Here is a 26,945-nt window from a genome sequence, read left to right on the forward strand (position 1 = left end):
TCACATTTCGAAAAAACTATCTGCCTTCTCCACTCCAACTCACCCATCCTTCCCCCTCCCTTTTCCCCTTTCTAATTCTGCCTATATATACCTCCCATATTAGGCCATTACCTCCATTGCCAACCATCATCGTCTCCTATAGAGAAGAGAAACCATAGCAGAAATGGGTTCCCTCCCTCATGTAGTAGAAGATTGCGGGGGTGTTGTCCAACTCTTCAGTGATGGCACCATTTATAGGTCCAAAGACATAGGGTTCCCCATCCCAATCATCAATGACCAGTCCATCGTCTTCAAGGACTGCCTCTTTGACAAAACAAACAACCTCCACCTCCGTCTCTACAAACCCACTTCAATGTCACCGTCATCCCCTGCAAAGAAGTTTTCTGTCATTCTTTTCCTTCATGGAGGTGGCTTTTGTGTAGGCACGCGTGACTGGCCTAACTTTCACAACTGCTGCCTTAAACTAGCTTCTGGGCTCAACGCCCTCGTTGTGGCCCCGGACTATCGTTTGGCCCCAGAACATAGGCTCCCGGCGGCCATGGAGGATGGATATAGTGCCTTGCAGTGGCTCCAAGCTCAGGTTTTGAGCGACAAAGGTGATGCATGGGTCAATGGTGGTGAGGTTGACTATGACCAGGTTTTTATCTTGGGTGACTCGTCTGGTGGCAATATTGCACACCACTTAGCCGTTCAGATCGGGGCTGGTTCGACTGGGTTGGCTCCAGTTCGGGTAAGAGGATATATCCTAATGGCACCATTTTTTGGAGGGGTTGCCAGGACAAAATCAGAGGAAGGGCCTAGTGAACACTTGTTGAACTTGGAAATACTGGATCGGTACGTTAACATACTACTCCAATTAATCTCTCTCTCTTTCTCTCTCTCTCTCTCTTTTGTCACAGTTAATTCTAATGGTATACGTACGTAGATCAAACTATTTTGATGTGATGTAGACAACAATTTCTTGTACCTTACATTACATGATATATACTTGATTTATCATATATACAAACATATGATCGATGGATCTTTGGGCTGCAATTCATTTTAATTCTATCTACTTTCACTTTTATACAATTAATTGCCACACTTACAGTTAATATGAGAAGTAGTGTACACACAAGTGTTGTATTTTCTCTGCTTAGGGCCTTCCATCCTGAATTTCTCCTTCAGAGTGATGCCAGGCTAGACTAATCGAAATTGGTCAACCTTAATGTGATATCTAATTGATTTGAAAAGAGAAAATAGAACGAAAAAGGACGGCAATAGAATCAAATTTGTGGAAAGTAATGTAATATCATAGGTCGGAGTCAAAAAGATACGGCTTTTTCATTAATATTCTTCACAAATGACAACCTTGTTTTTGCCTGCCAACTAGTCTTTGTAGAGACGAAGATAATAAGTATTGTTTGAAATTAATTGAACCGCAAGAGTAAAAGGAAGACACACACACACGCTATACACAATTCTCATCATTTCTTACCATATATATAAATCATTAAAGTCCCATGTAAGAATTGGACCACACCATCAATTTCACAAGGGGTTTCTATTGATGCATGGTGTATATACGTGCTTGCCCTCCCGATGATCCACACCAAAGAAAAGGAAAACGCAAAGCACACACCCATCTCTCTCTGGCTCTGTGACCCATATGGAATAAGTACGTACTGAGGGGCTTGGCGATGTTAATTATTGTGGTCAATTCTTTTCTTCTTGTCTCACTTCTTGTGGCAGTAGTTTCCTCAAATTGATCCTTTATTCCATCGTGCCTTGATCTAAAGTATATTTCATCGTACTTTTTTCCACCTGAAAACCCCATGCAATAATGTAAGATATAACTGGGGTAAACGGTGAGCAGTTAGGTAATATATCAATTTGGAAACATATCATTTGTCTAGGTTCACTAGCTTAACATGTCTAGTGTATATAGGTGAAGAATATTAATATTAATTGCTTGCTTGCTCGATTTCCTGCTCTCCTAATTGTTACCTTGAATCTGATTGCTTGATGATGATTCCGAAGATCTAAAAGTGATAGCAGTAGATGATGCAAAAGTAGGATAATCTAAAATATTCCACACAACAAAAATCAAAAGCTAGGATATCTGCCATGATCAAATGAAAAGGTGGGCAGGCTTTCTGGATGAGGAACGATGTTAATATATATTTTTAGTACCTACCTTATGTAGCAGATGGTGGTGTTCAATTCATGTATGGGACATGTGTGCCCTTAATTATATATCTATGAATAATTTATTATAGCTCGAAGAGGACTTGGGATGTTTGGGATTGAGTTCAACTTTTTTTTCGTTAAAATAATTATGTTTTACTGTTTTGTTAATTGTTTTGATGTATTAGTATCAAAAACAAATTTTAAAAAATAAAAAAAAATATTTTAAAAATCAATTTTTACCACACTCACAAACATTCATTATATCTAATCTAACTGAGCAGCTAGATACTGATTTTTACGTGGCAAATACAAGGGAACATTAGGGCCAGCTTTTATGGAAAATTCCTTCATTGAAAAGTTCATGATAGAGCCATGTCTCCGCTTTACTGTTATTTGAGTGTGCTTCGGTTGAGTCATGGCCAATCTCTCTTCTTAGACGTACGTGCACTAGTTCTGTTTGAAATTTGAATGGGTCAGCCAAGATTAATCAGATTGTCTTATTCGCAAATAATCAAGTTAATTTCAATCCTTTTGAAGGTCAAATGTTACCAAATTCAAAACCACAATTATTGTTTCAAAGGCCAAAATGAACTAGAGCGCATGAGAGAGGTCAAGCTCAAGGAATTAAAACACACCACTTGGCTTTCTTTCCAATCGTAAAACACACCATTTGGGTTAGATTGTCCTCGGTGCAGTCTCATCTTCATGGTGCCAAAAAGTTTCCACAGCTTCTTTTATCAAGTCCCGCGCGCCACCTGATATTTCACTTGGACCATGGTCCCATATAGTTCGATGCCCTAGCTATATGTTCGTAGCTAGTTGCTCTACATACATGTGTTCCTGGTCAAATAGTACGTATCTCCTGTTTCTTGTGGTAAATCTACTCTAATTTTTTAATATTATTGATAGATTTTATGGAAGTATTTTAAGAGGTCTACGTACCAAGTCTATATATACACACACACACACACACACACATAGCCGCCTTTATAGTAGCGTTTTTTAAATGAAAGAAATTAAGTGATGACATGAGAAACCAAAAGTTTTGCTTAGCACGTCACATGCTAGCTATGAGATACATAGTCGTCGTAGTGCCTCATCCAATATCAACAGAATCGCCTCCATATGTATTAGATAGTGCCTCCTCCAATATCTCCCTCTGATATCCTTATCTTGTGAAAAGCTCTCCACTAGACTTGAAGTTCCTTACATCAAATTAATATTGTATTTATTCTAATATTCCCTTGTTTTTTTTTTATATATATATATATATATATATATATATATATATATATAGATATATATAGCAATTCATTAGACTTAACCCTAATTCTTAGAGAAATTAATCCATTTCACATGTATATAGTTTTATGTATGTATGCATGTATGTTCCCGCTTCTTCCTTTTTGTTTTTTGACTAATTAATTTGAGCTAAACGAGTACAGCTTTTGGAGGCTATCTATGCCTGCTGGAGCAAGTAGGGACCACCCCTTGGCTAACCCATTTGGACCAGGTAGCTTGAATATTGAACTGGTGGCTCTTGATCCAATCTTGGTGATTGTAGGTAGCTGTGAATTGTTGAGAGATAGAAGTGAGGATTATGCAAGGAGGTTGAAAGAGATGGGGAAGAAAATTGAGTACGTTGAATTTGAGGGGAAGCAGCACGGTTTCTTCACCAATGATCCTTACTCAGAAGCTTCAGAAGAGGTTATTCAAGGCATGAAGAGGTTTATGATCGAGAACTCTTGTTAAAAGAATAATACCTCAAGTCTTCATGATCTAGTCATTACTGCCTAGCTAGCTAGCTTGATATTGGTAATAATTACTTTTTTCGTAATCGCAGGGGCCTATAATTAAACTTATTACTCATGTATGGGATTATAGCATATAAAGAAGCTTGCTCGATCATAAATCTTCTTCCCTTTGATTTCTTTTTGTGTGATTAATTCTCGTGGATAGGAGAAAAGGGGACCTCTACAATTTTAAACAGTGGTTGATGATTCTAATTCTGTAGTTATAGAGAATGCGTGCCTTAATTTGTGACCAAAACATTTAGGGTAATATTTCGCCTAGGGCTATATATAATCCATTTTCTTGGACTTGCATCATTATCTTTTTAATTTCAATTTCGAATAAACCAATGCCAAATTAACGCAAATTCTTGAGCTAATCATGGTTTAAGGGACTTGTGGGAAGTCATTATCATGATCACCATGCTGATATATAGTAAAAGGCACCAATCATGATATTTGGAAACCACAAGCCAAGTCCATCATATTTGCAGAAAAATGAATCAAAATGTGATCACACATGCTCGTTTTTTCTCACTATAATTAGCTACCTAATTAATCATACTTGAACATGTATTGCCAGCTAATCATCACGTATTATACAGATTCACTTCCTTTCACAAGATTTGATGGGTCCAAGATCGGCTCTATATATGCACTCGTGACCCGAATCAATTATTGATATATTGCTGCATCATCATGCTAGTTAATACCTTGTCTAGTCAAGTAGGATCAGTAGCAGTCCCAAATAAACGTGATTTATCCCTTGTTAATTAATAAACTATACTACAAGCGATAGCGGCCATAAAATTAAACTGGGAAGGAATAGCACGTCTGGCTGGTCATGCATGATGATTTCTCTACAATATCATACAAGAAAATCCAGAGAGTCTTTAGAGCAATATGGCAACACATTCATGTGCTTGGTTGCCTCCGGCGCAAGCAGACGACTTTAGAGCAAATTAATGAATTAGGACTCGATCCCTTTATCTCCAGCTATGGACCTCTCGAGGCAAAAATCTTCTTCGTATAAAATCTGAGAAGTTTGTGCAGTGCCGCCACATGATGCAAAACCTTTCCACAAGATTTCCCTTTTCTTGTTTTTCTGGATTAAACTTTCCACGAGATCTGGTGGGTCCGAGATCGGCCGTGGACCTATCAAGATCCATTATTGGTGGTAGAACTAGTAGTAATTGATCAGATAATCTAGTGATGTGATCTTATCCTCTATTAAACAACAGTTAAAACCAAACTATAATGGCATCTTGATTCTTTAAAGCTTGGAGAAAAGGTGAGTCTCTTCAAGATAATACAATTTAGTGATTTGATTTTCTCTTCTCGCCGGCCTCGAACCCCTTGTATGATGGCTTTATCACAGATACTGTTGCCAACAAGGTAATGAAATTTCTTACGTTAAGAGTCGATTGGTCATGAAAGAATAAAAGGAGATGCTGCTGCTTCGTCCATTTCCAGGTCAAAGAGAAACGAGCCCTCGTCCCATCAAATAGTATACGCTAGGCTGTATATAGCCACACCTGCCCGTCACGTAGCCTAGGATAGGATAGTTAAGACCCCTTTGAGGGCCCGAATTAATAATCCAACAGCTCGGGGAGAACTGAAAATGATTTGGGCCTTACGCGGACACACACTGGCCCTTCAATCTGTTAACAACCTTAAAGCTATTAAACCAATGACGTCATCAAATTAAGCCTCTCTATCATAGTTATCAGACTCGGCCCGGCCCGGCAGGTCAACCCGGAATCCAGGTGACCCAGGGTCTTAGCCGGATCTGTTTTATTAAAAATCCAGGATTGCAAATAGCCCGGAAAAAACCGGTCAACCCACCAGGTCAACCTGGGTGACCTGGCAAAATCCGGTAGAAACCTTTTTTTTTTCAAATGTATTTTTTCTCCTAGCTAGAGACCCATTTTTATATATATTTTTCAGTTGGTTACTAACTCATTTCAAAGTTCACTATATAAATACTAGAAGAATATTTTATTTTTTCAAAGTGGGATTTGAAGCCTTTTAGTATATACACTTTATGTTCACAAAAAAAAAGTTATATTTTTTCAATGTGAGATAAAAAAATATTTTTGGTTTAAATACTTCAACTTAAAAGAATTAAATGGTATCTTTTCAATGTGGGATAAAAAAAACATTTTGAAATATTCTTTTAAACTTTATTATTTATAACATGTATAGCTTATATTCACATGGTTTGCTTTTTAATTTTTTCATATGAAATATTAAAACCTCAAATATTTTTTTTAATTTTTCTAGGTACCCCAATCAACTCGTGTAACCTGGGACCCAGACTCTTGGCCGGGTTAACCCCCAGGCCGGGTATGATAACTATGCTCTCTACTTGGGAGTTAAGTTTCGGACTTGAAGGCTAACTGAGTGTTTAGAACACATGTGAATTCAATTCACATGGTTGACTTCGATTTTAAATAAAATTTAATTTTTATAAAAAAATATTTAAAAGCAAATAAGATGATAGATCCTCTTATTTGCTATAGTAATTTCTTTTAGAATTGACATTAAAAACAATGTTTTAAAAATACTATTTAGAACATAAACCCTGATTTTTACAATCCTCATTGCCTCTTTTCTTCTCCTCTTCTAACCCACACCATCTCTTTTAACACCTTCTTGCAAATTAGAGTGAAACATCTTCTTGATAAATGGAGAGAGCACGAGTGAAATCTCAAACTTAATCACGAGAGGAAAACTTGTATTGTTGTGTCCAAGAGGTACAAAATACTGAAAAATTCACTCATTGTTGTTTTTTTATTACTTCATTCATAAATTCATTTAATCAATTGGTTATTTGTTAATAGCTTAATTAAATATTAATTATGCTTGAAAATTAGGGTCATTTTAAATAAATATTAGGGTTCTTGTAACAAAAAGAAATGTTTTTTGCAATAAAAAGAAATGATTTCTGAATTAAAAGCAAAGTAGTCAAGATTGATAATTTAGTTCATTTCTACATGTTTTCCAAATAGTATAATTGAAATCAATTATATGGATTAATATTTTATTCCAAACATAATAATTGTAATAGGTTATTAATTGAATTCAATTTCACATGTAATTTGGTTACAAACAAGGTGTAAAGGCAATACTTGAATAAATTAGAGGTATGCCATTTGACTTTTAAAGATGTTTGTTTTGCCCAAGTTTCATAGAAAAATTAGAGAATGTGAAATATTTTATGACTAGTTTCAAAAGAACATTATTCGGGTCTAATCTGTATCATGAAATAATTTTCAACATTAAGTACAACATAATACTTATACAAATCAGTTCAAAATTTATATTGTTCATTACATGTTTGAATTTATTTTATGATCTCAATATGCAAATTATAAACTCTATATGAAATGACTCAGCTAACTTAAACATCTTAGCATTAAGATACACGAGGGAAAGATCTACAGGTTTTTAGTTTTAGACTTGAAGACTAACAGGGCGTTTAAACATATGAATTCAATTCAATTCACATGTTTAAGTTAATTCTTGTGCTTTGGTTTTTATTTTTTTTAGGGTAAAGATTTGGATTCTAAATGGAATTTAATTTCTAAAAAAATATGTAAAAGCAAATTAGATGATAGACCCTATGCTGATTTGCTACAGTAATTCATTTTGAAAATGATATTAAAAACAATGTTTCAAAAATACCCTTAAGAACATGAACCCTGCTTTTTAAAATCTCCATTATCCCTTTCCTTCTCTTCTTCTAATCCACACCATCTTTTATAACACCTTCTTGCAAATTAGAGTGAAACATCTTCTTAATAAATTGAGAGAGCACGAGCGAAATCTCAAACTTGAGCACGAGAGAAAAACTTGCATTATTGTGTCCAAGAGGTAAAAAATACTGAAAAAATCACTCATTACTGCTCTTTTTATTACTTCATTTGTAAATTCATTTAATAAATTGGTTGTTTGTTAATAGCTTAATTAAATAATTAATGATGCTTGAAAATTAGGATCATTTTAAATAAATATAAGGGTCCTTATAACAAAAGCATTTTTTTTCGCAACAAAAAGAAATGATTCCTGAATTAAAAGTAAAGTAGTCAAGATTGATAATTTAGTTCATTTCTACATGTATTCCAAACTGTATAATTGATTTCAATTATATAGTTTACTATTTCATTCCAAATATAATAATTGTAATAGATTATCAATTGAATTTAGTTTCACATGTGATTTGGTTCCAAACAAGGTGTAAATGCAATACATGGATAAATTAGAGATATGTCATTTGACTTTTAGGGACGTTTGTTTTGCCCAAGTTTTATATAAAAATTAGGGAAAGTAAAGTATTTTACGAATAGTTTTCAAAGGACATCAGTCAAGCCTAATCTGTATCATGAAATAATCTTTAACATTAAGTATAACATGATACTTATGCAAATCAGTTCAGAATTTATATTGTTCATTACTTGTTTGAATATATTTTATGCTCTCAACATGCAAATTATGAACTCTATATGAAAATGACTCAGCTAACTCAAACATCGTAGCACCAGGATATATGGCGAAAAGATCTACAGGTTTTTAGGTTTGTAACTATGAACACTATATAACTGGGAGTATGGAATGAAACAAACAATATTCAAAACTTGTGTAGATATGGTTTGGACACAACTTAATAAATTAGGATTATCTTCATCTTTTCTTATCACATGTATGGGGTAAAAGATCAGGGAACTTAATATATCTTTCAAAATTTATTACATTCTGATTCTCAAGTATAGGACATAAGTATTAGGCAGTTCGGGTGGACAAATATCTAGAAAATCTTCTAACATTACGCTTACCTTTTTAAGCGGTTTCACTAAAGAGTCCTAAAATTTCCTCTACCACTAAAGCAAACTCATCATGTTCTTTATTAACCTTCATCTCAGACTCATTTGGACGTATCATGTTAAGTCTTCTTTCTTCTTCTTGCATATTCTCTTTATCTAAGTCACTAAAATCCTTAAGATTAAGTTCATACACTTACACACAATAATTTTTCCTTTTCACCTATATCCTTATACTCTTGGATGACTAAGGGCTTAGAGATACAGTTGAAGAACATATGACCGAAACCTTGACATTTAGCACACTGAACATTAAAACTCAACCTAGATATGTCATTAACAACTCGTTTGCCCTTGTCTTCTTTATAAATTTAGACATTAATAGGATTAGGTCATAGGGTGGAGCACCTAAAAAGAAATATTATTCCTAAATTGAGACTTAAAAGTGGTACTAGGATGGTCTTGATGTTTTGTTCATTGACTCTTTATAAAAAATACATAGCCTTGCACTACATTATATGCTTGATCAAGAGTGAAAACACTTAGAAGCATGACCTTCTTCCTAAAATTATCATTCAAACCTTTACAAAACTTAGACAAATTCATGACTTTATTTTCTCTTATGACATATCATGTCATCATTAAATTATGTTATATAATCATTGACCGATATGTTTCCTTGCCTAAGATTATTTCATTAGTCTAAGAGTTTATTCCTATAAGACCGGGATAGATACATCTCTTGTAGTTTTTGTTTCATTTTAGTACAATAAGTGATTAGAGATTTACCTTTCATTTCTAGATAATCTTTAACATCTTTTCAATAAAGTTGGGCTTCACTAATAAGTTGTATCTTGGCAAACCTAACTCTTTTATTATCATACAAGTTGTATCAATCAAAGAAGTTATTCATATCATTAATCCACCTATGAAAGATCCAAGGGTCACGACGACCATAAAAAATGGAGGCTTTTATTTTGTTAGGACCCATGACTCTCTTATCGCATCTAAAGTAGTCTAAATAATAGTTATATCGGTGGTGATTACAAATTATTCTTGCAAGTAAAATTTCGATACAAAAATAAAGCTAATCTCTTTTTTTCTTAACGTGGAGATCAATAAAAAAAATAGAATATAATAAAAAAAATTATAAGTATACAATGCTACTAGATCTTTTAAGTGTAAACAATTAATCAATAATAGTTATAATATTTCATTATTTTTACAATTTTTGCCATTAACAAACAGAACTAGAAATTCAATATAAATGAAAAAAGTGGTTGTTAAGCAAAATTAATATATATATATATATATATATATATATATATTGCAAGTGTAAAAACTAGAAAAGTAAAATTGAAAGAATTCAAAGGCGAGTAATTTATCGTTGAAGATTCTAATCATTCTACCGCAAGGGGACCTCGTAGTTTTATACCTGTCACTTTTATTTTCTGTCACTGTTTTTTTTTTTTTTACTTTTTTTCTCTTTAATAAATAAATTTAAAAAATAAATTAAATTTAAAAAATGAGAACAAAAATAAAAACAAAAGCTACTGTGAATTAGTTGTTGTTGTTGCAACTAAAGAAAAAAAAGATTTATAATCCCATGCATGATGGAGCGGCCTTGACTGACTTATGTGAGGGATTTCATTGACTGGAGCATGATGCTGATCTCTGACGTCTGATTTGCTGTTACTAGAGCTGCCGTGATCTGGAGTAGCTGGCCGAGTGATGTGGCTTTTTCGACTGAGATTGAACCGAATCTTTCTATACTGATTAATATGATTTTCTATGTTAAGCGGCTGAGATGGGCTGCGTGGTAGCTGTAATGGCGGATGGGTTCAACGGCGTGGGTGTGCAGTGTGCTGTCGTTGTTTTGGGCAATGGTTATGTCTGTGGTGGTGTTTGGGCAGGGTGGCTATGGTGGTTGAGGATGGATGTGGAGTGTTGGGCTGTTATTTTGGACAGTGGTAGGGTGGCTTGGTGTTGGATTTTGAGGGCTGTGGTCATCAGCTTGGTGGCTGAGATTGGTCGGTGACGTAGTGGCTGATGGGCGTAGGCTGTCTGGTTGGTTCCTGGGGTGGTTGATCTGGCGGTTGTTGCTGGTTTTGGTGGCTGGAAGGTGGTTGATGGTTGTGAGGCAGTGGCTATGCGTGGTGGCTAGTGGAAGAGGGTTGGCTGGTGTGGTTATTGGCCTGTTGGTTGTTGGCTCGGTAAAGGGTCGACTAGTGGTGGCTGGTTGGTGTGGAGAAGAAGACTAGGCTAGTTTTTTTTTCAGGTCACGTGACTGCTGACCTTGATGCACTTTTTTTAATCACATGTTGATAAAAGCTCTCGAAGATCATTTAATTGTAACAACTAAGAACAAAAAAAAATCATGCTACGATATCAAAACTGATGCGGGGGGAAAACATTTGAGGCTGAAAAAAAAGAAAAAAAAAAAGCTAAGAAGAATAAACCAAAAGAAAGAAAAGAAAAGGTTGAACAAAAGAAAGAAAAGGGAATGGAACTCTATAAATTTTATTTAATTCATCAAAAACTATTTAATATTTTAAAAAATAACATATAAATATTAAAATCCTATTTAGAACAAACAAGGCTTATAGCCCACTAAATAATATATCCAACAATAAATATATCAAGCCTAATAAATAAAATCCAATAATACAACGGTTGAACTGTCCTTTATCATCATAAATCATACAAATATGTGGATCATGTCTCGGGATTGATGTCGCTATTACTTGATATTCTTTGCTTTTGTATGTGTCCGTTGGTATTAAAGCCTAATAATTTTAGGTTACTTGCTTGTTGTGTGTTGCTAAACAACCATGGCTGAAAAAAGTTGGAAAACATAACATAGCATGCTCGTGTAGGAGGGGATGCAGAGGTTTCTTATTAAAAAAGAGATGTTCAATAATTAATTTGTTGGTTCCGTCTGCATTGGTTGTTGTTATTGAAAATCTTAGTAGTGGAACTCACGATCAAGCGAAGCGCACAAAGATGTTGTGTTAGGAATCTATGATGAGACGACCTGCATAAAGATATTTTATTAGGGACTCACAATGAGATGACCCGCATAAAAGTATTATTAATCTACTGTGGATTGGCCCCACACATAAAATAATATTTTTAATTGAGTTTATAACTGAAAGGTAATTAAACTCAAGGGTGAATTCTTTCTAAACTAGAAAGATTAATGAATGAGTTTTTTTTTAGAATATATATATTCATTGTTAATTTTATGTTTTTTTATTATTATGTTCTTATAATGTATTATTATGCTTTCTAGTTTTTTGTTTTATTCGAAGGAAATATCTAGTTTATTTCTCATAATTATTATTACTAGTTTTTTCTAGTTTTTTTTATATAAAGAGTTGTAAAAATCTTTTAACAAGTAAAGACTTGAATAAATTAAATTAAATATCTTGATAATCTTTTTATAATTATGATATTCTTTGTTTTTAATAATTTGAACTCGTAACAAAATTTATTCTCTCGAATGCATCAGTTCAGCTCAAAATTAAAAAAAAATATTATTTCAATTACTTAGAATTACCGTTGATTACTTTCAGCTACCAATGCAAGACTACTTCTTGTATGTAGAAAACGACTGAGGCGAGCGGATTATTTCGACCTCCATTAACCCAAAAAAGAAAACCCTAACAAAAATGAGCGCTCCGTCAACTAAAACAAATCAGAAATAAAAGAAGGAATTGGACGATCATAACATCAAGCACATAGAATGGCTTTCCATTACTATCCTCTTGCTTGAACAGTAAGAGAGATATTTCAGATTTTTAAAAGGCGATCGATCGAGGAAGGTTAAGCCAATAAACTAGATTAAAGTGTAAGGTCTTAATTGTAAATTAATTAATTATGCGAGTAAAATAACACCTCATAATTATTGGATAGGTGAAATCAATGGCATTAAGCACTCTATAAATTGTATCATAAAATGAAAGGTTATATAAAATATTAATTAGAAAAAATAAACTCAATTAATATTCATATTGCAATTCCTACATGTTATTTTTATTTACAAATTGGTTCTTATTTGAATCTTTCATCCTTTTATTTTATAAAAAACTGTTGTTTGATCCTTATAATTAAAAACTTTTTGCAATTAGATACTTGCATGATCACTATTAATCATGCAATAGTAATTTTTAAAATTATACAAATGAACTATTACATTACATTCATTATATCCAACCAAATATCCAACCAAATATGCTCTTATAATTTAAGCTATTAATCAAGTCTTTCATTTGACTAATAATAATAATAATAATAATATATAAATATATGGGTGTAGCTCAACTGGTCAGGTTCTGAGTTTGCTCCCCAGAAATTACCAGTTTGAGTGTCACAAACTTCAGAGCTACTAGAGACTTACTTGATTGTTAACTTTAGGACATCCAGTGATTAGTTGAAATTCATGTAAATTATCTCGGACATCCACGGTTAACAAAATAATAATAATAATAATAATAATAATAATCTTTAAGTAATTATATTTTAGACTAATTATATTTTTTATTTCATGAGCCAAGTATCTAAAATTTGAAATATTTCTGATATTCATATAGTTTTCGAGCAAGTTTGACATTCAACCTGCTCCTATGAGTTATATTTCTTGTTTATTTCATGCAAGTTTAATATTTACCCTGTTTTTATGAGTATTTAACTTGCCCCTTGTAAATTTCTATATAAAAAAAATAATGACATTGAGAACAGGAGACCCTTCAATATTTAATATTTTCACAATTAATAGAAAATAATAATCTCATTAATTATATTTTAGACTATTTTTTTTTATCTCATGAACTAAGTATTAAAAATCTGAAGCTCAATTAATTATAATCTCACATAAGTTTGTTTCATGTAAGTTAAATATATATTTAACCTGCTCTTATAAGTAGGTAAAGGGAGTGCTATCCAGTGATATTCCTATGCTCATTTATAAAACATTACAAGGTTTATAAATACTATAATATGATTTTATCATAAAGTCTATAACAATGTCGTTAACATAAATCTATTATCAATACTATAATGTTATTAATTAATGTATACTATAATGTTATTACTTAATGTATAATATATCATATTAAAACAATAAAAAAACATAAAAAATATATTTTTAATTTTTTTAAATTATATTTTCAAAAACAAATACACAATTAGCCTAATCATGCGTGCTGGGCAGTCAATGAATTTCGGAATTGAGTGATGTCTTATCTAATTAATTTCTACATCATACAATCTTATAAATAGAATTGGTCTACAGAATTAGCTGTAGAAATTTCCTAATTCCAGTACATATTTTAATCAATAATCATTCCCTGTCTGTTTCTGTTACCCAAAAGGGCCAAAACCACAGCTAAAATTAAAAAAATAGTAAAAACCAAAATAAAATAAAAAATAGTTATGAGTTGTAAAAAGTAAAAAAAGAATTGCTAACTATCGTTCCACCTAATCTTTTTTATTTAATCATCATTTAATTATCATAAATCTCTCTCCCCCCGTACACTTTTCTGCTCCCCAAAAATCAATCTCTCTCTCTCTGACACGGAAATCGAGAAGCATAAAACAAACTACTCAGTCAATAACGGGTTGTATAAGCAGAAAAACAACAAAAACAATCTAGGGTTTCCAATTCTCTCTCCCCTCCCTCGCTCTCTCTATCTCTCTCTCTTCCAATTTCTTTCCCTCCAAACGCTATTTCTCCGTTTTCTGTTTTTTACTCTTTTCCCGGGAAAATTTGATTAGGATTCTCATTCTTTGCCGCCTCCGGTGATCTCTTCACTTTGTCGTTTCTTTCGCGGTAAATTGTTTTTGTTTTCTCTCGGGAAACTTGCCTCAAATTTACCCGCATCGGTGTTTCAAAGCCCAGGTAACACACAACCCCCCTTTCTCTATCGCGCGTGAGATTCTGTTTGCTTTGATTGGAATTATTGTTTTTCCAACCTGTCTAGGAAATAAAAATGTGTCCTTCAATGCTCTTTTTTTTAATTAATAAATACCAAAAGGAGTGTTAATTTGTGTTTTTTTCGATCATATTTCAAGCTGCAAAATGTTAACATTGCAGAAAAGAAAGTGATTTTGTGATTGTTTTTTATTGTTAGCGTTTGTGCTTTTGTGTAATTTTCGTGTAATTTTTGTTATTTTTAGGAGTCTTAGGTGTGATTGAGGAAGGAAAGGATTTGCTAACTGAAAAGATCTGTAGATTCAATTGAGAGAAGAGAAATTGAGAGCTTCAAGGGAAAAGGCTCTCTTTGATTGTTATGTGAACTGGGATCGTTTTTTGTTGAAAGTATTTAGTTTTGAATGATAACTGGTCTATGGATTTGGAAGTATTTTCTACCCAGGCTTCACCGTCGAGGGATTTGGTGAAGTGTTGTAATTGTGACTGCAGTTGTTCTTTAATAACCGGCTCATCTTCAGGGTCTTGGATCAGGTCTGTTAAAAGAAAACATGATGAGTTTGAGGAGGGAAATCGGTTTTATATACCTGGCTTTGATTCCTTCTCGAACCCACGAGTACAGATTGAGAATGAATGTGCTGCTTTGCGTGAGATGGTTTCTAGCCAACAGCAGACGGTGCAGGATTTGTACACGGAATTGGAAGAGGAAAGGAATGCTGCTTCTTCAGCCGCAAATGAAGCCATGTCAATGATATTGAGGTTGCAGAGGGAGAAGGCAGAGATCCAAATGGAGGCAAGGCAATTTAAGCGGTTTGCTGAGGAAAAGATGGGGCATGATCAGCAGGAGATTTTGGCTCTGGAAGATCTTTTGTACAAGAGAGAGCAGGCTATTCAATCACTTACTTGTGAAATTCAGGCTTATAAGTATAGGATGATGAGTTATGGCCTTACAGAGGCAGAGGCAGAGGGTGATAAGGGTGAGAGGGGTGGGTTTAGCCGCAACACAAGCATGAATGAAAGTTTGGATGCGGCTCAATTAGAGTTTCCAGCTTATGAATACCCACCCCTGAAATGCAATTTGAATGAAAATCCAAATCCCATGGAGGGTGAAGATGATATTGTGGATGTTGAGAAATATGCATTCAGTGAGACCCCACATGGTCGGGAGCAGTTGAAGAACTTGGAATATAGGATATATCAGATGGAGAAAAGCCCACGCAACATTCAGCAGGATGGTGATTTTTCTGGTACGAAGAATATTCTTGAGAAGGTGGTAGTTGGCCACTCTCCTAGGCGATCAAGGCACAGCAGGAGGTTCTCTGCAGATAGTTCAAGTTCATTGATGGGGATGTCTAGAGAAGTTGGTCCAGATTTTGTCACTGAATCTCCAAGATGCAAGTTAAGCAATAGCTTTAAGAAGACGGATTATGCTTTGCAAGTGGAAGATTACAAGGATTCAAGAAAGATGGATAATTCATCAGAATTTGGAGATGACACGAGTGACAGAGTTTATACCATCGATTCTATCCATAACGGGGTCTCACAGAATGGTGTTACAGAACCAAAAGCTGGAATCGGGATTTATGAAGAGTATCTTTCAACTCCCAGAGAGACATTGGATGGACCTGATGTGAGTGATCCTGACATAAAAAAGCTCTACGTGAGACTTCAGGCACTCGAGGCTGATAGGGAATCTATGAGGCAAGCAATTATTTCAATGCGGACTGATAAAGCACAAATGGTATTGTTGAAAGAGATAGCTCAACATCTGTGCAAGGAAATGTCTCCAGAAAGAAAATTGCCTGTGAAGAAGCCATCTCTTCTTGGAAGCTTTTCCTTCATGTCAATCTTTAAGGTAGTTCGTTATGCTTTGTGTAAATGAATATGCTTTCCTGTATATTAGAGATTTCCATTCAGTTGAGTGTCAGGCCTTTCGATCCCGAGACCCAGCCTTTTTTGGTATTCAAAATATATCATCAAATATGCTGCTCCATAATCATTTTGGTGATTGTTCTTGCATTATAGTATTTGTATCGGTTATTCTTTTGTCCTATACTTAACTTCAAACTCTCCTTGACCTGCACTTCCTCCCCCTGACCTTGTTTTTCACTTAAAGCTTATATTCTTCGTTATTGTGGGTATGGCTGAACTAGACTTGTATAATAACTTTGAATTTGAATAAACTGAACTGCATTGTAGAAGACTGTCTATTGAAATCTGAGTTATGATGTAAATTGTGTACTTGAACATATAGAAGATAAAATTATTGAAGGGCGTTTCTGATGTTTTCTTTATTTTCTTGGATTGTCATTTTCTCTGTCCTAAATTCTCCTGACTTCCACATGTCAAAAGCTCTCAGCTGCTTACTCTTTTAAATTCTCGTATGCATTAATGACTACCTGGCTCTCTGCTCTCATATGCCACTTTTTAAGCACCGTGCTGTGTGTTATTTGTTGTACTAGCATCAATAACTCATTCATTTTGTTTGTTCAGTGGGTTGTGTCCTTTGTTTTCTGGAGAAAGAAAGCTCAACGAAGCAAGTAAGTGTATTGCTATAAACTATTGACATAAAATAGTTTCTCTTTTAGTGCTCCCATTTAATTGTATATGCAGAATTATTTGAAGTACATGCAAATCAGAAGTGAAAAATTCCACCGGGTTTATTTGCTGTGTATTTTGCAAGATAAAAAATGAACCAGGGGTAGAAATTTTTTTCCAAATTTGAAGGTAAACTCCTTGTAATTTCTTAAAGGAATTGCATGGAAATTGGAGAAAGAGAGGGGAATGAATCCAGGGGTAATAGTTCTGGCATTCCCAGTTTCAAAATTTGTGATTCACCAACTCTTTTACAGAAGCAAATGCATATGTTTGCAGTATTCTTGAACTCTAAGTTTCTCAGTTAATTCAGTTTGAGAAATAATGGTTAAGATTCGTATTTTTATCATTTGTGGGATTATTTGTGGTCTAAATCTGGCATTGATGTTTGATCTCATCAAATCTAATGGCAGGTATATGTTTGGGCTTTCCGCCACCAATGTCGGTTTGCTAATGCTTCTAGACAAAGGCCCCAGCACAAGGCAATGGAGATGTCTCATGAACACAAGTGTGAAACCATCAGTCAAAATTCCTTAACCCATTTGAAGCCAATGCTCGTATTGTGAACACGCAGTCATGTTGTTGCCCTGATTTGTTATGTTCTTTTCATGGATTCGTTGCTTCTGCAAAATTCAGTGTTTTGTGCAGTGTTTTTTGATTTCATATTATCTGGATTGAATATATTCTTTTCTGGGTGATTAGGGAAGCATGGATTTAGAATGGGCATGCCTGCCTGTGTAGTTGAAATTTAGCTTGAATTGAGGTATCTGTCTTCTGACAGCCAGCCCTCTACTGTATATTTCAGAATACAGATTCCTGTACGATTTCCCATTTAAATACGCAATGGCTATTCTTTTTTTCATTTGAGCTGCACTCTGATGATTTCCTTCTTTAATTTTAAACGCTGTTAATCATGGTTGATTGCTGTAAATAGCGGGCTATCTGTTTGTAAAATTTGTTTCCTGACAGATTATTTTCACATAATTACAAGCTAGTTTTGACAGCTACTCGGACATTATTAAGCTGTAAGCTCTGGTTTATCCCTTAAGATTGCCAATCCAGCTACTGCTCGGTCATGGAATGCAGAAAATAGGATGCTCTAAAATCAGGAAACGCTGTTCAGCCTGTTATTTCGGCAAGCGACCTTTTTTTATTTTTTTCCTCTCATTGTCCGGTCCTTTGCCTTACCAAAAAAAAAGAAAAAGTGTTTGGCTCCTCCCTTCTACGACCTCGGGGCGTTCAATTCCTGTGTGCCTGAACTTGAGGAGTAGACTAGGAAGCTCTCCTTTGAAGGCGTCTTCCTTAGAGATGCTAGGTCAGAGTCTACTTTGGGCAGTTCAGTAATGACTGCTTCTTTGTACCATGATTAGGCAACCTCACATCTGGATTGCTCCAGTTATTCTACCTAATGCTTTGTTCTCTGACTGAATAATAATAATAATAATAATAATAGAGTAATCGCCAAGCGCACGATGCAAATCTTATCCTTTTGCACTCAGTTGCTTTGAAGAGTCTTCAGATTACTTTTATTAGTTTAATGGTGTTATGGGTCTCTGGGCAGAGCAGCCCTGCGCACGCATCTACTGTCTTTTTAGATAACATTGTAGATGATTTGTCGGATTCCGGGATCTTACCTCGCCCATGCCAGCCAAGAGCTACGAAAGAGGAGGTGAAACTTCCAGTGCAAAGTACTGGTTCACAATCATTTTCTCATTTGGTTGGTATAAAGAATGTCTCCAAAGCAAACTAGTCGCCCACCAGATGCTGTGAAGCCATGTTTGAGATTTATTTTTGTTGTGTTTTATGGTAGTTAAAATAAATATTCTTAATGATTTCAAAAATATATTTTTATTCATGTACTTCTTTTTTCTCGACTAAAACTTTTTTTTTTTTTAATGGTAGCGAGGTCTTTAAATAAAAAATTATCGGTTTCAATATTTTTTACTCGATAATATGAAAAAGAAATAAAAGAATGTTTTATTTGAAAAGATTTTATAGAATATTCATAATAAAATGAACGACCCTCATTGACTGATAAAAAGCAAGAGATAGCAACAGCAAAAGCTACCTTCCAATGGAGGATATACGTGATGGGACCGTGGCCACCCATACCCGACCTGTCGTCTACGTGCTCGACATGACACTGGCTATGTCCTCTTTGATGGGCCCCGGCACGTGTCACAGTTCAAGGGAAACATCATCATCAGTTCGGGATGGGCTAGTGGATTTATGGTGAGTTCTGGAGATGGGCTATTGAAATGGCCCACTAGTTTGTACTGAAAGGTTTCGAATATTTATATAAAATTTAATATGATAATATTAAAATAAACATGCATAAAATTTTAAATAATTAAATATATAATTTATATTATCAATAAATAAATAAAAACACGCAGCATAATAATTTCTCTATCAAATGAATTATTGAATTGAAAAACATGCTCGTAGTAGAAATTCAGGAGAGTTGTTTGTTGAAGACAATAAAAAATAAAATAAAAATAATAAACTTAATACTGTTGTCAGGGAATGAATTCTTTGTTATTAAAACATATTTTTCTATTATTTGGTGCAAACAGTTTTAGTGCAATTGCTTCTATGGAATTTGAATAATTTATTTTATATTTTAAAAGTATTTTTAAAAAAATTTAATTTTTTTTTATTTTTTATTTACTTTAAATTAATATTTTTTTTGGTGTTTTCAAATCATTTTGATGTGCTTATATCAAAAATAATTTTTAAAAAATAAAAAAAATATTATTTTAATATATTTCCGAGTAAAAAACACTTTGAAAAGCAACCGCAACCATCCTCTGACAGACATCCAGCTCGATTCTCTTTGTGCGAAGATGAATTCCTATAATTAATGAATAGAAGAAAAAATCAACAACAATTGAAAAAAAAAAGAACTCAATAAATCTATGAAGAAAAAACTGCCAAGATGAACATCTTTGGAAACTGGAAGGAAAAAAAAAAAACTATCTACTTTTCTCTATAATGATTCAGGCACTTGATCGATGTTTTTCCTATTCAGATTACATGCTAATCACTGAAAATGTAAAACAATAAGATCATCGAACTATGACTAACGACTAGAAATATATAGATATTTATGAAATCTAATTTAATTTTTTTAACATGATTAAAAGTAAAAATCATATTTGATGAACTCTTCTTTTTAAGCGAGTCTAGTGATACTCAAATCAATATTTTTATGGTTGGAATATAGCGGGCCCAAATCTTTTTATTTCCTCTTTTTTTTCCATTGATTTTTTCCCTTATTGTCATCACTCAATGATTGAAACACGAGGAAAATGAAGTCTTAGAAACAAAATGCAAACACCAAAAACCATAATGACAAAAATGTAAAACCCAAAAACTTTGGAGGACCAAATTGGACCTTTATGACAGCTATAAGAACTAAATTGAAATCTTCTAAATATCCAGGGACTACACATGAGGAAAATGATTTTTTTAAACCAAAACACTAATATATAAAACTATAAGGACAAAAAATGCTAAAACAATTAGGGACCAATTTAAAAATTTAAAAACTCCAGGGATCAAATTGAAAATAAAGCTATAGGAGCGGAAAGTGAACTCCTTAAATGGTTTGGAATAATTTTTTTTAAAATAAAATATGAGTCAAACTCAAGTTTTGCATAAACTTGAAGAACTAAATCAAACGTATCTCAATATTTAAGGACTAACACGTAAAACAAAAATTAAAAATCGAAATATAAATATCTAAAAATATAAAAATAAAACATATAAATTTCAAAAAACTTATATATATTAAATTAAATTTTTAAACTGTTGTGAAATAGTGCAATCCACATTATAACATTTGTTACAATAAAAGTTTTTGATGTCTTAGTTTAGTGCAACACTAGCTTATTTCTGGTTTGATAGTTGGAGATTGGATCAAAATTTTTTGAAATATAAAAAAATAATGTCTAGATTATAATTTTTTTTTTGACATGGTTATTAAACTCAGCACAATAATTTAAACTTCAAAACTCTCAATTTAACTTTTTATTTAGTCTGAGTTTTAAATTAAATTGCATGAAAGTTGCTTTCATGTGATCTTGTTATCTAGGGAAGTCCAAAAAAAAATAAAAAAAAATAGCAAGTTCATTTTAGTCAACATGCCAAACTTATTATAAAAATTAATTTATCATCAACCAAATATTAATAATAAAATTAAATAAAAGCTTTATATTAAATGATAAAATTGAAAAAAAATAAAACAAAAAATTGGATAAAAAAATATAAAAAATGAAGAAAAAACCTAAAGAGCCAGTAAAAAATCCCAAAGAACATATTACAACAAACTTAGCCAATAATTTTTTATACCGCATCCTTTTATATATATATATATATATAAAAAAAAATAGAGAGAGACAGGGATGTTGATTTGGGTTAAGCATTTGTATCATGGCTTTCGGCCCTCTGTTATCAACAAATAGCTCCCTGCAACTGCTAAAGAAAAAGAGGAAGAGACTGATTGGCGCAGGTCCTGTAATGTTACCTTGCAGGAGGATAACATTTTTTGTGAAATTATTTTTTATTTAAAAATATATTATAATAATATATATTTTTTATTTTTTAAAATTTATTTTTTATATCAATATATTAAAATAATTTAAAAAATATAAAATTTAATTTAAAAAAAAACTAAAAAAAAACAGCTCAACCATTCCATCAAATATACTCCGCAACACCGTATATAATTGCGAACATATAATTTTTTTTCCCCTTAGTTCTTATCCTCATGAAATTTTTAGACAGGTTCCATAAAAAAAAAAAAAAACTTTCTTTTAGCTATTCTTTCCCATTAATGTACTAAAGAAATCAATTAAAACAAAAGAAAAAAGAAAACAATGCCAAAACTAATTGACATGGTAAAATCTAAAATAAATCTAAAAAAAAAAACATATTGTTTATTGGAAAAACTGGTTTTTAGACTCATTTGAGATCTAATTAAAAATGAAGTACATTTATTTTTTTATTGAAAAATATTCTTCAATAAAAATACTATAATATAAAATATTAAAATATCTAAAATTAATTATAAATAAATAAAAAATTAATCTACAAAGTTAACAAAACACCAAAATCCAACCCCACAATAGAAGTTACCTTTGTCCAACATTGAAAAACGAGGAACTATTTTTCTCTTTTAAGGTCTATATATATATATATATATATATATATATAAAGAGATATATTTTTCAGGTAAACAAAAAAAATGAAAAAAAGATAAACAAAATTAACAATGGATAGATGGTTGAGGGCTGAGAGTTGAGAGAGAGATCGAAAGAGCCATTTACGACTAGAAATTGTCAACCGCAAAAAAAAAAAATATATATTCATAATGATGAAGGAAAAATATGTGGACTACAGTGCTGTGACTCTGAATATTTTGACTCCTTGAAGCAGAATCTGCTACAATCTTACACCTCAAACCTTTCAAACTACAGACCATTCGAGAAACCCACTCATGGTGAGTTCACCTATACGTCAGCCGATACATCATGCTAGAAAACTCCAGGAGTGACACCACTCACCTCACTGTATATATAGATAGATACACACAGACGCATGCAAGCTTGTAAAATTGTATTCGTGTTTGCTGCATCAGGAAAGCAAATCTTGGTTTACAGTTTTACATACTATAGAGAAAAATGGCAGACAAATTGCCAGAGGAAGAGCATCCAAAACCGGCCTTTGGATGGGCTGCAAGAGACCAGTCTGGGGTCCTCTCCCCCTTCAAATTCTCCAGGAGGTTCTTCCTCATTCCCATCACCTTACTTTTAGTCTCGTATTATTTGCTTTTTAATCTCCTTTGTGCATTTTACATGTTCCTTAAGTCGGTTTATATATTAATTTAAACAAAAGGGCTATTTCTAATTTCTTGCAGAGCAACAGGGGAAAAGGACGTGGCATTCACGGTGTTGTATTGTGGGATATGCCACTCCGATCTTCACATGGTCAAGAATGAATGGGGCGTTACTCAATACCCTCTTATCCCTGGGTACGTATATCCTTATTGAGTAGCCTGTGTGTTTGTTTTCATTTGAATTGATTGTTATGTCTTGGTGGTTCTTAATTTGGAATGGAAGAGGATGGGATTTAGCCATAAGAACACAATTAATTTCATTTGAATATATTCGGAGAGATTTAATCTGGAAAGCGAGTAATTGTTTGGAGATAACCCTTACAGATGAAGAAAAAAAGAGAGAAAACAAGGTCTAGTTCTTCCCAAATGCTGTGCTCCCATATAAATTGTCAGGATCCTAGCTATAGCAACCCTTTTCAACTGTAAAATGGCTCTTTGAATTTCCTATCATGAATTTTTGTTTCCTTTTTGTGAATGATTAAGATCAGAAACTGCTCTTTGATGATATTAAAATATAACAAGAAGCCAACAAGTAACTGTAGCTAAATCAGTTAAACAACGAGCAAGACAGCATAAAAGTTCAATTAGCCAGAAGCTAGATTTCTAGGAAGGAAAACAGAGAAGCATTTAACAGAATATATGTTGAAGATGCTTACTAAATTTAATGATTCCAATGAATTTCCATAAGATTCTAGGATCAGATCAACTCCTTTTGCTCATTCATCAATGAAGTTAAAGCGCTATAGCTCTTAGAATTTATATATATTGAAAATCTAAGAGTAACGAGTTAATTAAGTGTCTGAATGCAGGCATGAGATTGTCGGAGTAGTGACAGAGGTGGGGAGCAAAGTAGAAAAATTCAAGGTCGGAGACAAAGTGGGTGTAGGGTGCATGGTTGGATCATGCCGCTCTTGCGATAGCTGTGACAACAATCTTGAGAATTACTGTTCAAAAAAGATACTTACTTACGGTGCCAAGTACTATGACGGAACCGTCACATATGGAGGCTACTCAGATAATATGGTTGCTGATGAACACTTCATTGTTCGTATTCCAAATAACCTACCTCTCGATGCTGGTGCTCCTCTCTTGTGTGCTGGAATCACAGTCTATAGCCCCTTGAGATATTTTGGACTTGACAAACCTGGTATGCATGTGGGCATTGTTGGCCTCGGTGGTCTAGGTCATGTAGCAGTGAAATTTGCAAGAGCTATGGGCGTCAAGGTGACGGTGATTAGTACCTCTCCTAATAAAAAGCAGGAGGCTCTAGAAAATCTTGGAGCTGACTCGTTTTTGGTCAGTCGTGACCAAGATCAGATGCAGGTACAATTGTTTTCTGATAAATTATTTACAAGTGTGAGCTCAACTAATAATCACCTGGGTTTTTGTATACTGTGCTAGTTTTTCTGATCATAGGGTTTTTTATTTTCTTGTGTAGGCTGCAATGGGAACATTGGATGGTATCATTGATACAGTGTCCGCAGTTCACCCTCTGTTGCCTTTAGTTGCTCTATTGAAGTCTCATGGAAAGCTAGTTTTGGTCGGTGCTCCGGAGAAGCCTCTTGAACTGCCCGTCTTTCCTTTGATCACCGGTATGTGTATGCGTGTCTCCCGGAATAATTCATCTTGCCAATCGGAACAAGGAAACTGACTGCATATATTTATTACCTTTGTGGATTAATAACAGGGAGGAAGACAGTGGGAGGTAGTTGCTTTGGAGGAATCAAGGAGACACAAGAGATGATTGATTTCGCCGCCAAACATAATATAACAGCAGATATTGAGGTTATTCCGATGGACTACGTGAACACTGCCATGGAGCGCGTGCTAAAAGCAGATGTTAGATACCGATTTGTCATCGACGTTGGCAAGACACTGAAGCCTGACGTTTGAATCATCGTACCTACTTGGGTATTCTCTGGATTTTGTTGTCAGTGTACTCGAACATGAAGCCGATTGGATATGCCTGCACAATTGCTGAAAATTATATTTGTCAAATAAGATTGTGCATAAAAAATATTTGAAATATAATAAAAATAAACTTCGGCATCCATGTTTCATCCATTAAAACAAAATACAATATAATAAGTGAATAATTTTCCAAAATGGTTTTTCATATTTAAAAAAAGTTGTACGATAACTTTATTATTTTTTTATATATAAAATAATATGTATTATAATACATGGATAATTATATTAATGATATTTAGGACTTGTTTATTTAGCGAAAAGTGATTTTCTAAATATTATTTTTCAAACTTTCATGTGTTTGTTTGCCATTAGAAAAATTGATCAACGAAAAATACTTTTCAGTCAAAAAAGAATTTGGCTTAATTTTCATGAAAGTGTTTTCCTTTTATTTTGGACGGAAAACATTTTCTGGAAGTTGTAAAAAATTTAGAAATGTCATATTATTTGTTGATTATATCAAATTTGATCCTCAAACTTTTGATTTATATATATATATATTTAATTTCATCCCTTAGAATTTGATTTTTTTATTAACATTGGTCCTTATTTTTATAATTATTATTTGTTTTTCCCTTATCATTTTTTAATTGAAATTTTTTATCCATCAAATTTGATCCTCGTTCTTTTGATTGTTAATTATTTTATTTGAAATAATTTATGAAATGGTAATTATTATTATTTTAATTTCTTCATCTTTCAATTTTTTTATTTGTTAGATTTGATCTCTATTATTTTATTTATTATTTATTTTATTTGAGATAATTTATGAAATTATATTTTTTTCAATTTCATTCTCATTTAACTTTTTAATTTGTAAGATTTGTTTCTCATTATTTTAATAAACTTGAAAAAAATAAAACATTAATAAGTTATTTTCCAGCTTATTTTTCATGACATAACCAAACACGAGAAAATGTTTTTCAATTTATTTTTCATTATACTACCAAACATCGGAAAATAATTCACTTTCCTGGAATTTACTTTTCAAAAGAAAACTACTTTTCAGCAAACAAACAGGGTTTTAGAATTAAATTATATTCTGTTAGGTTAAAAAAAAGTATTAGAAAGGTCGATGTAATGCCGCAAGTCAGGTCAAATTTTTTCAAACATAAAAAAAACAATATTTTTTCAAACATAAAAAGAAAAGAGTTAAGACGATGCTAGGACTTATAAAAAAGTAAAAGAAATTCAAGACTCGGATCATTAAATCAACTGAATTTAATAAGTTTGATTGATTTAATAATATAAAAAATAACAATAATTTAATAATATTAAAAACAAGATAAACTCAGGTAAATTTTCTAAATCTAAATTAATCTTTTTAAAATTGTAACCTTAGTGGTTCTAGTTGGAGGACCATGAATACAAACGAAACCTAAGCCATTTATGTTATCACCACACATTTTATATGATTTAAATTTGCAGCCACTTCCTTTCTTCCCTCCCTTCTCTCTTTAATTTTGTGAAAACGCATAGATGGAATCTCGAAGAGAGATTCTTATCCCAAGATTTGATGGGGTGCTGGATTCATATTCCATACCCACACTTGTGTTGTATGTGTCATCGGCGGTTACTTTGTGGTAACGATAATTTCAAAAGTATTTTTTATTTAAATATAAATTAAAATAATATTTTTTAATTTATATTTTTAACATCAACACATTAAAACAATCTAAAATAATAAAATAATAAAAAAATAAAAAATAAATTTTAAAAAGTTTCAAAAAAGCTTTTTGAATATAAAAACAAACACACTCGGAATAATACGT

At 32.9% G+C, this 26,945-nt stretch overlaps 3 protein-coding genes across 4 annotated transcripts; all 3 read left to right on the forward strand.

Moving 5' to 3' along the window:
* On the forward strand, window positions 1-4,084 carry LOC7488062 (probable carboxylesterase 15). The gene is made up of 2 exons (XM_002322722.4): window positions 1-834; window positions 3,618-4,084. The coding sequence occupies exons 1-2, from the start codon at window positions 164-166 to the stop codon at window positions 3,922-3,924; spliced, it is 978 nt and encodes a 325-aa protein (XP_002322758.1). The 5' UTR covers window positions 1-163; the 3' UTR covers window positions 3,925-4,084.
* Window positions 4,085-14,306: 10,222 nt separating this feature from the next.
* LOC7488064 (myosin-binding protein 7) lies at window positions 14,307-18,168 on the forward strand. Of its 2 annotated transcripts, XM_024587735.2 has the most exons (4): window positions 14,309-14,681; window positions 14,960-16,566; window positions 17,205-17,251; window positions 17,720-18,168. In XM_024587735.2, the coding sequence occupies exons 2-4, from the start codon at window positions 15,130-15,132 to the stop codon at window positions 17,841-17,843; spliced, it is 1,608 nt and encodes a 535-aa protein (XP_024443503.1). In that variant the 5' UTR covers window positions 14,309-14,681; window positions 14,960-15,129; the 3' UTR covers window positions 17,844-18,168. The 2 variants fall into 2 exon arrangements, with proteins under 2 accessions (XP_024443504.1, XP_024443503.1); XM_024587736.2 differs by lacking the exon at window positions 17,205-17,251 and having other exon boundaries at window positions 14,307-14,681.
* A 4,575-nt stretch (window positions 18,169-22,743) lies between these two features.
* On the forward strand, window positions 22,744-25,256 carry LOC7488065 (probable mannitol dehydrogenase). Its single transcript, XM_052447828.1, has 5 exons — window positions 22,744-23,091; window positions 23,227-23,340; window positions 24,015-24,528; window positions 24,644-24,797; window positions 24,893-25,256. The coding sequence occupies exons 1-5, from the start codon at window positions 22,991-22,993 to the stop codon at window positions 25,096-25,098; spliced, it is 1,089 nt and encodes a 362-aa protein (XP_052303788.1). The 5' UTR covers window positions 22,744-22,990; the 3' UTR covers window positions 25,099-25,256.
* The last annotated feature ends 1,689 nt before the right edge of the window (window positions 25,257-26,945 follow it).

Source organism: Populus trichocarpa, chromosome 16 (genome assembly GCF_000002775.5).
Source record: "Populus trichocarpa isolate Nisqually-1 chromosome 16, P.trichocarpa_v4.1, whole genome shotgun sequence".
Lineage (NCBI taxonomy): Eukaryota > Viridiplantae > Streptophyta > Magnoliopsida > Malpighiales > Salicaceae > Populus > Populus trichocarpa.

Excerpts from the sequence above, each read along its gene's own strand:
- LOC7488065 (XM_052447828.1), top strand. The coding sequence starts at position 22,991 with ATGGCAGACAAATTGCCAGAGGAAGAGCATCCAAAACCGGCCTTTGGA. Across the intron at positions 23,092-23,226 it reads CCCTTCAAATTCTCCAGGAG|AGCAACAGGGGAAAAGGACG; the intron begins GTTCTTCCTCAT and ends AATTTCTTGCAG. Across the intron at positions 23,341-24,014 it reads CAATACCCTCTTATCCCTGG|GCATGAGATTGTCGGAGTAG; the intron begins GTACGTATATCC and ends GTCTGAATGCAG.
- LOC7488064 (XM_024587735.2), top strand. The coding sequence starts at position 15,130 with ATGGATTTGGAAGTATTTTCTACCCAGGCTTCACCGTCGAGGGATTTG. Across the intron at positions 16,567-17,204 it reads CCTTCATGTCAATCTTTAAG|TGGGTTGTGTCCTTTGTTTT; the intron begins GTAGTTCGTTAT and ends TTGTTTGTTCAG. Across the intron at positions 17,252-17,719 it reads AAGAAAGCTCAACGAAGCAA|GTATATGTTTGGGCTTTCCG; the intron begins GTAAGTGTATTG and ends ATCTAATGGCAG.
- LOC7488062 (XM_002322722.4), top strand. The coding sequence starts at position 164 with ATGGGTTCCCTCCCTCATGTAGTAGAAGATTGCGGGGGTGTTGTCCAA. Across the intron at positions 835-3,617 it reads AACTTGGAAATACTGGATCG|CTTTTGGAGGCTATCTATGC; the intron begins GTACGTTAACAT and ends AAACGAGTACAG.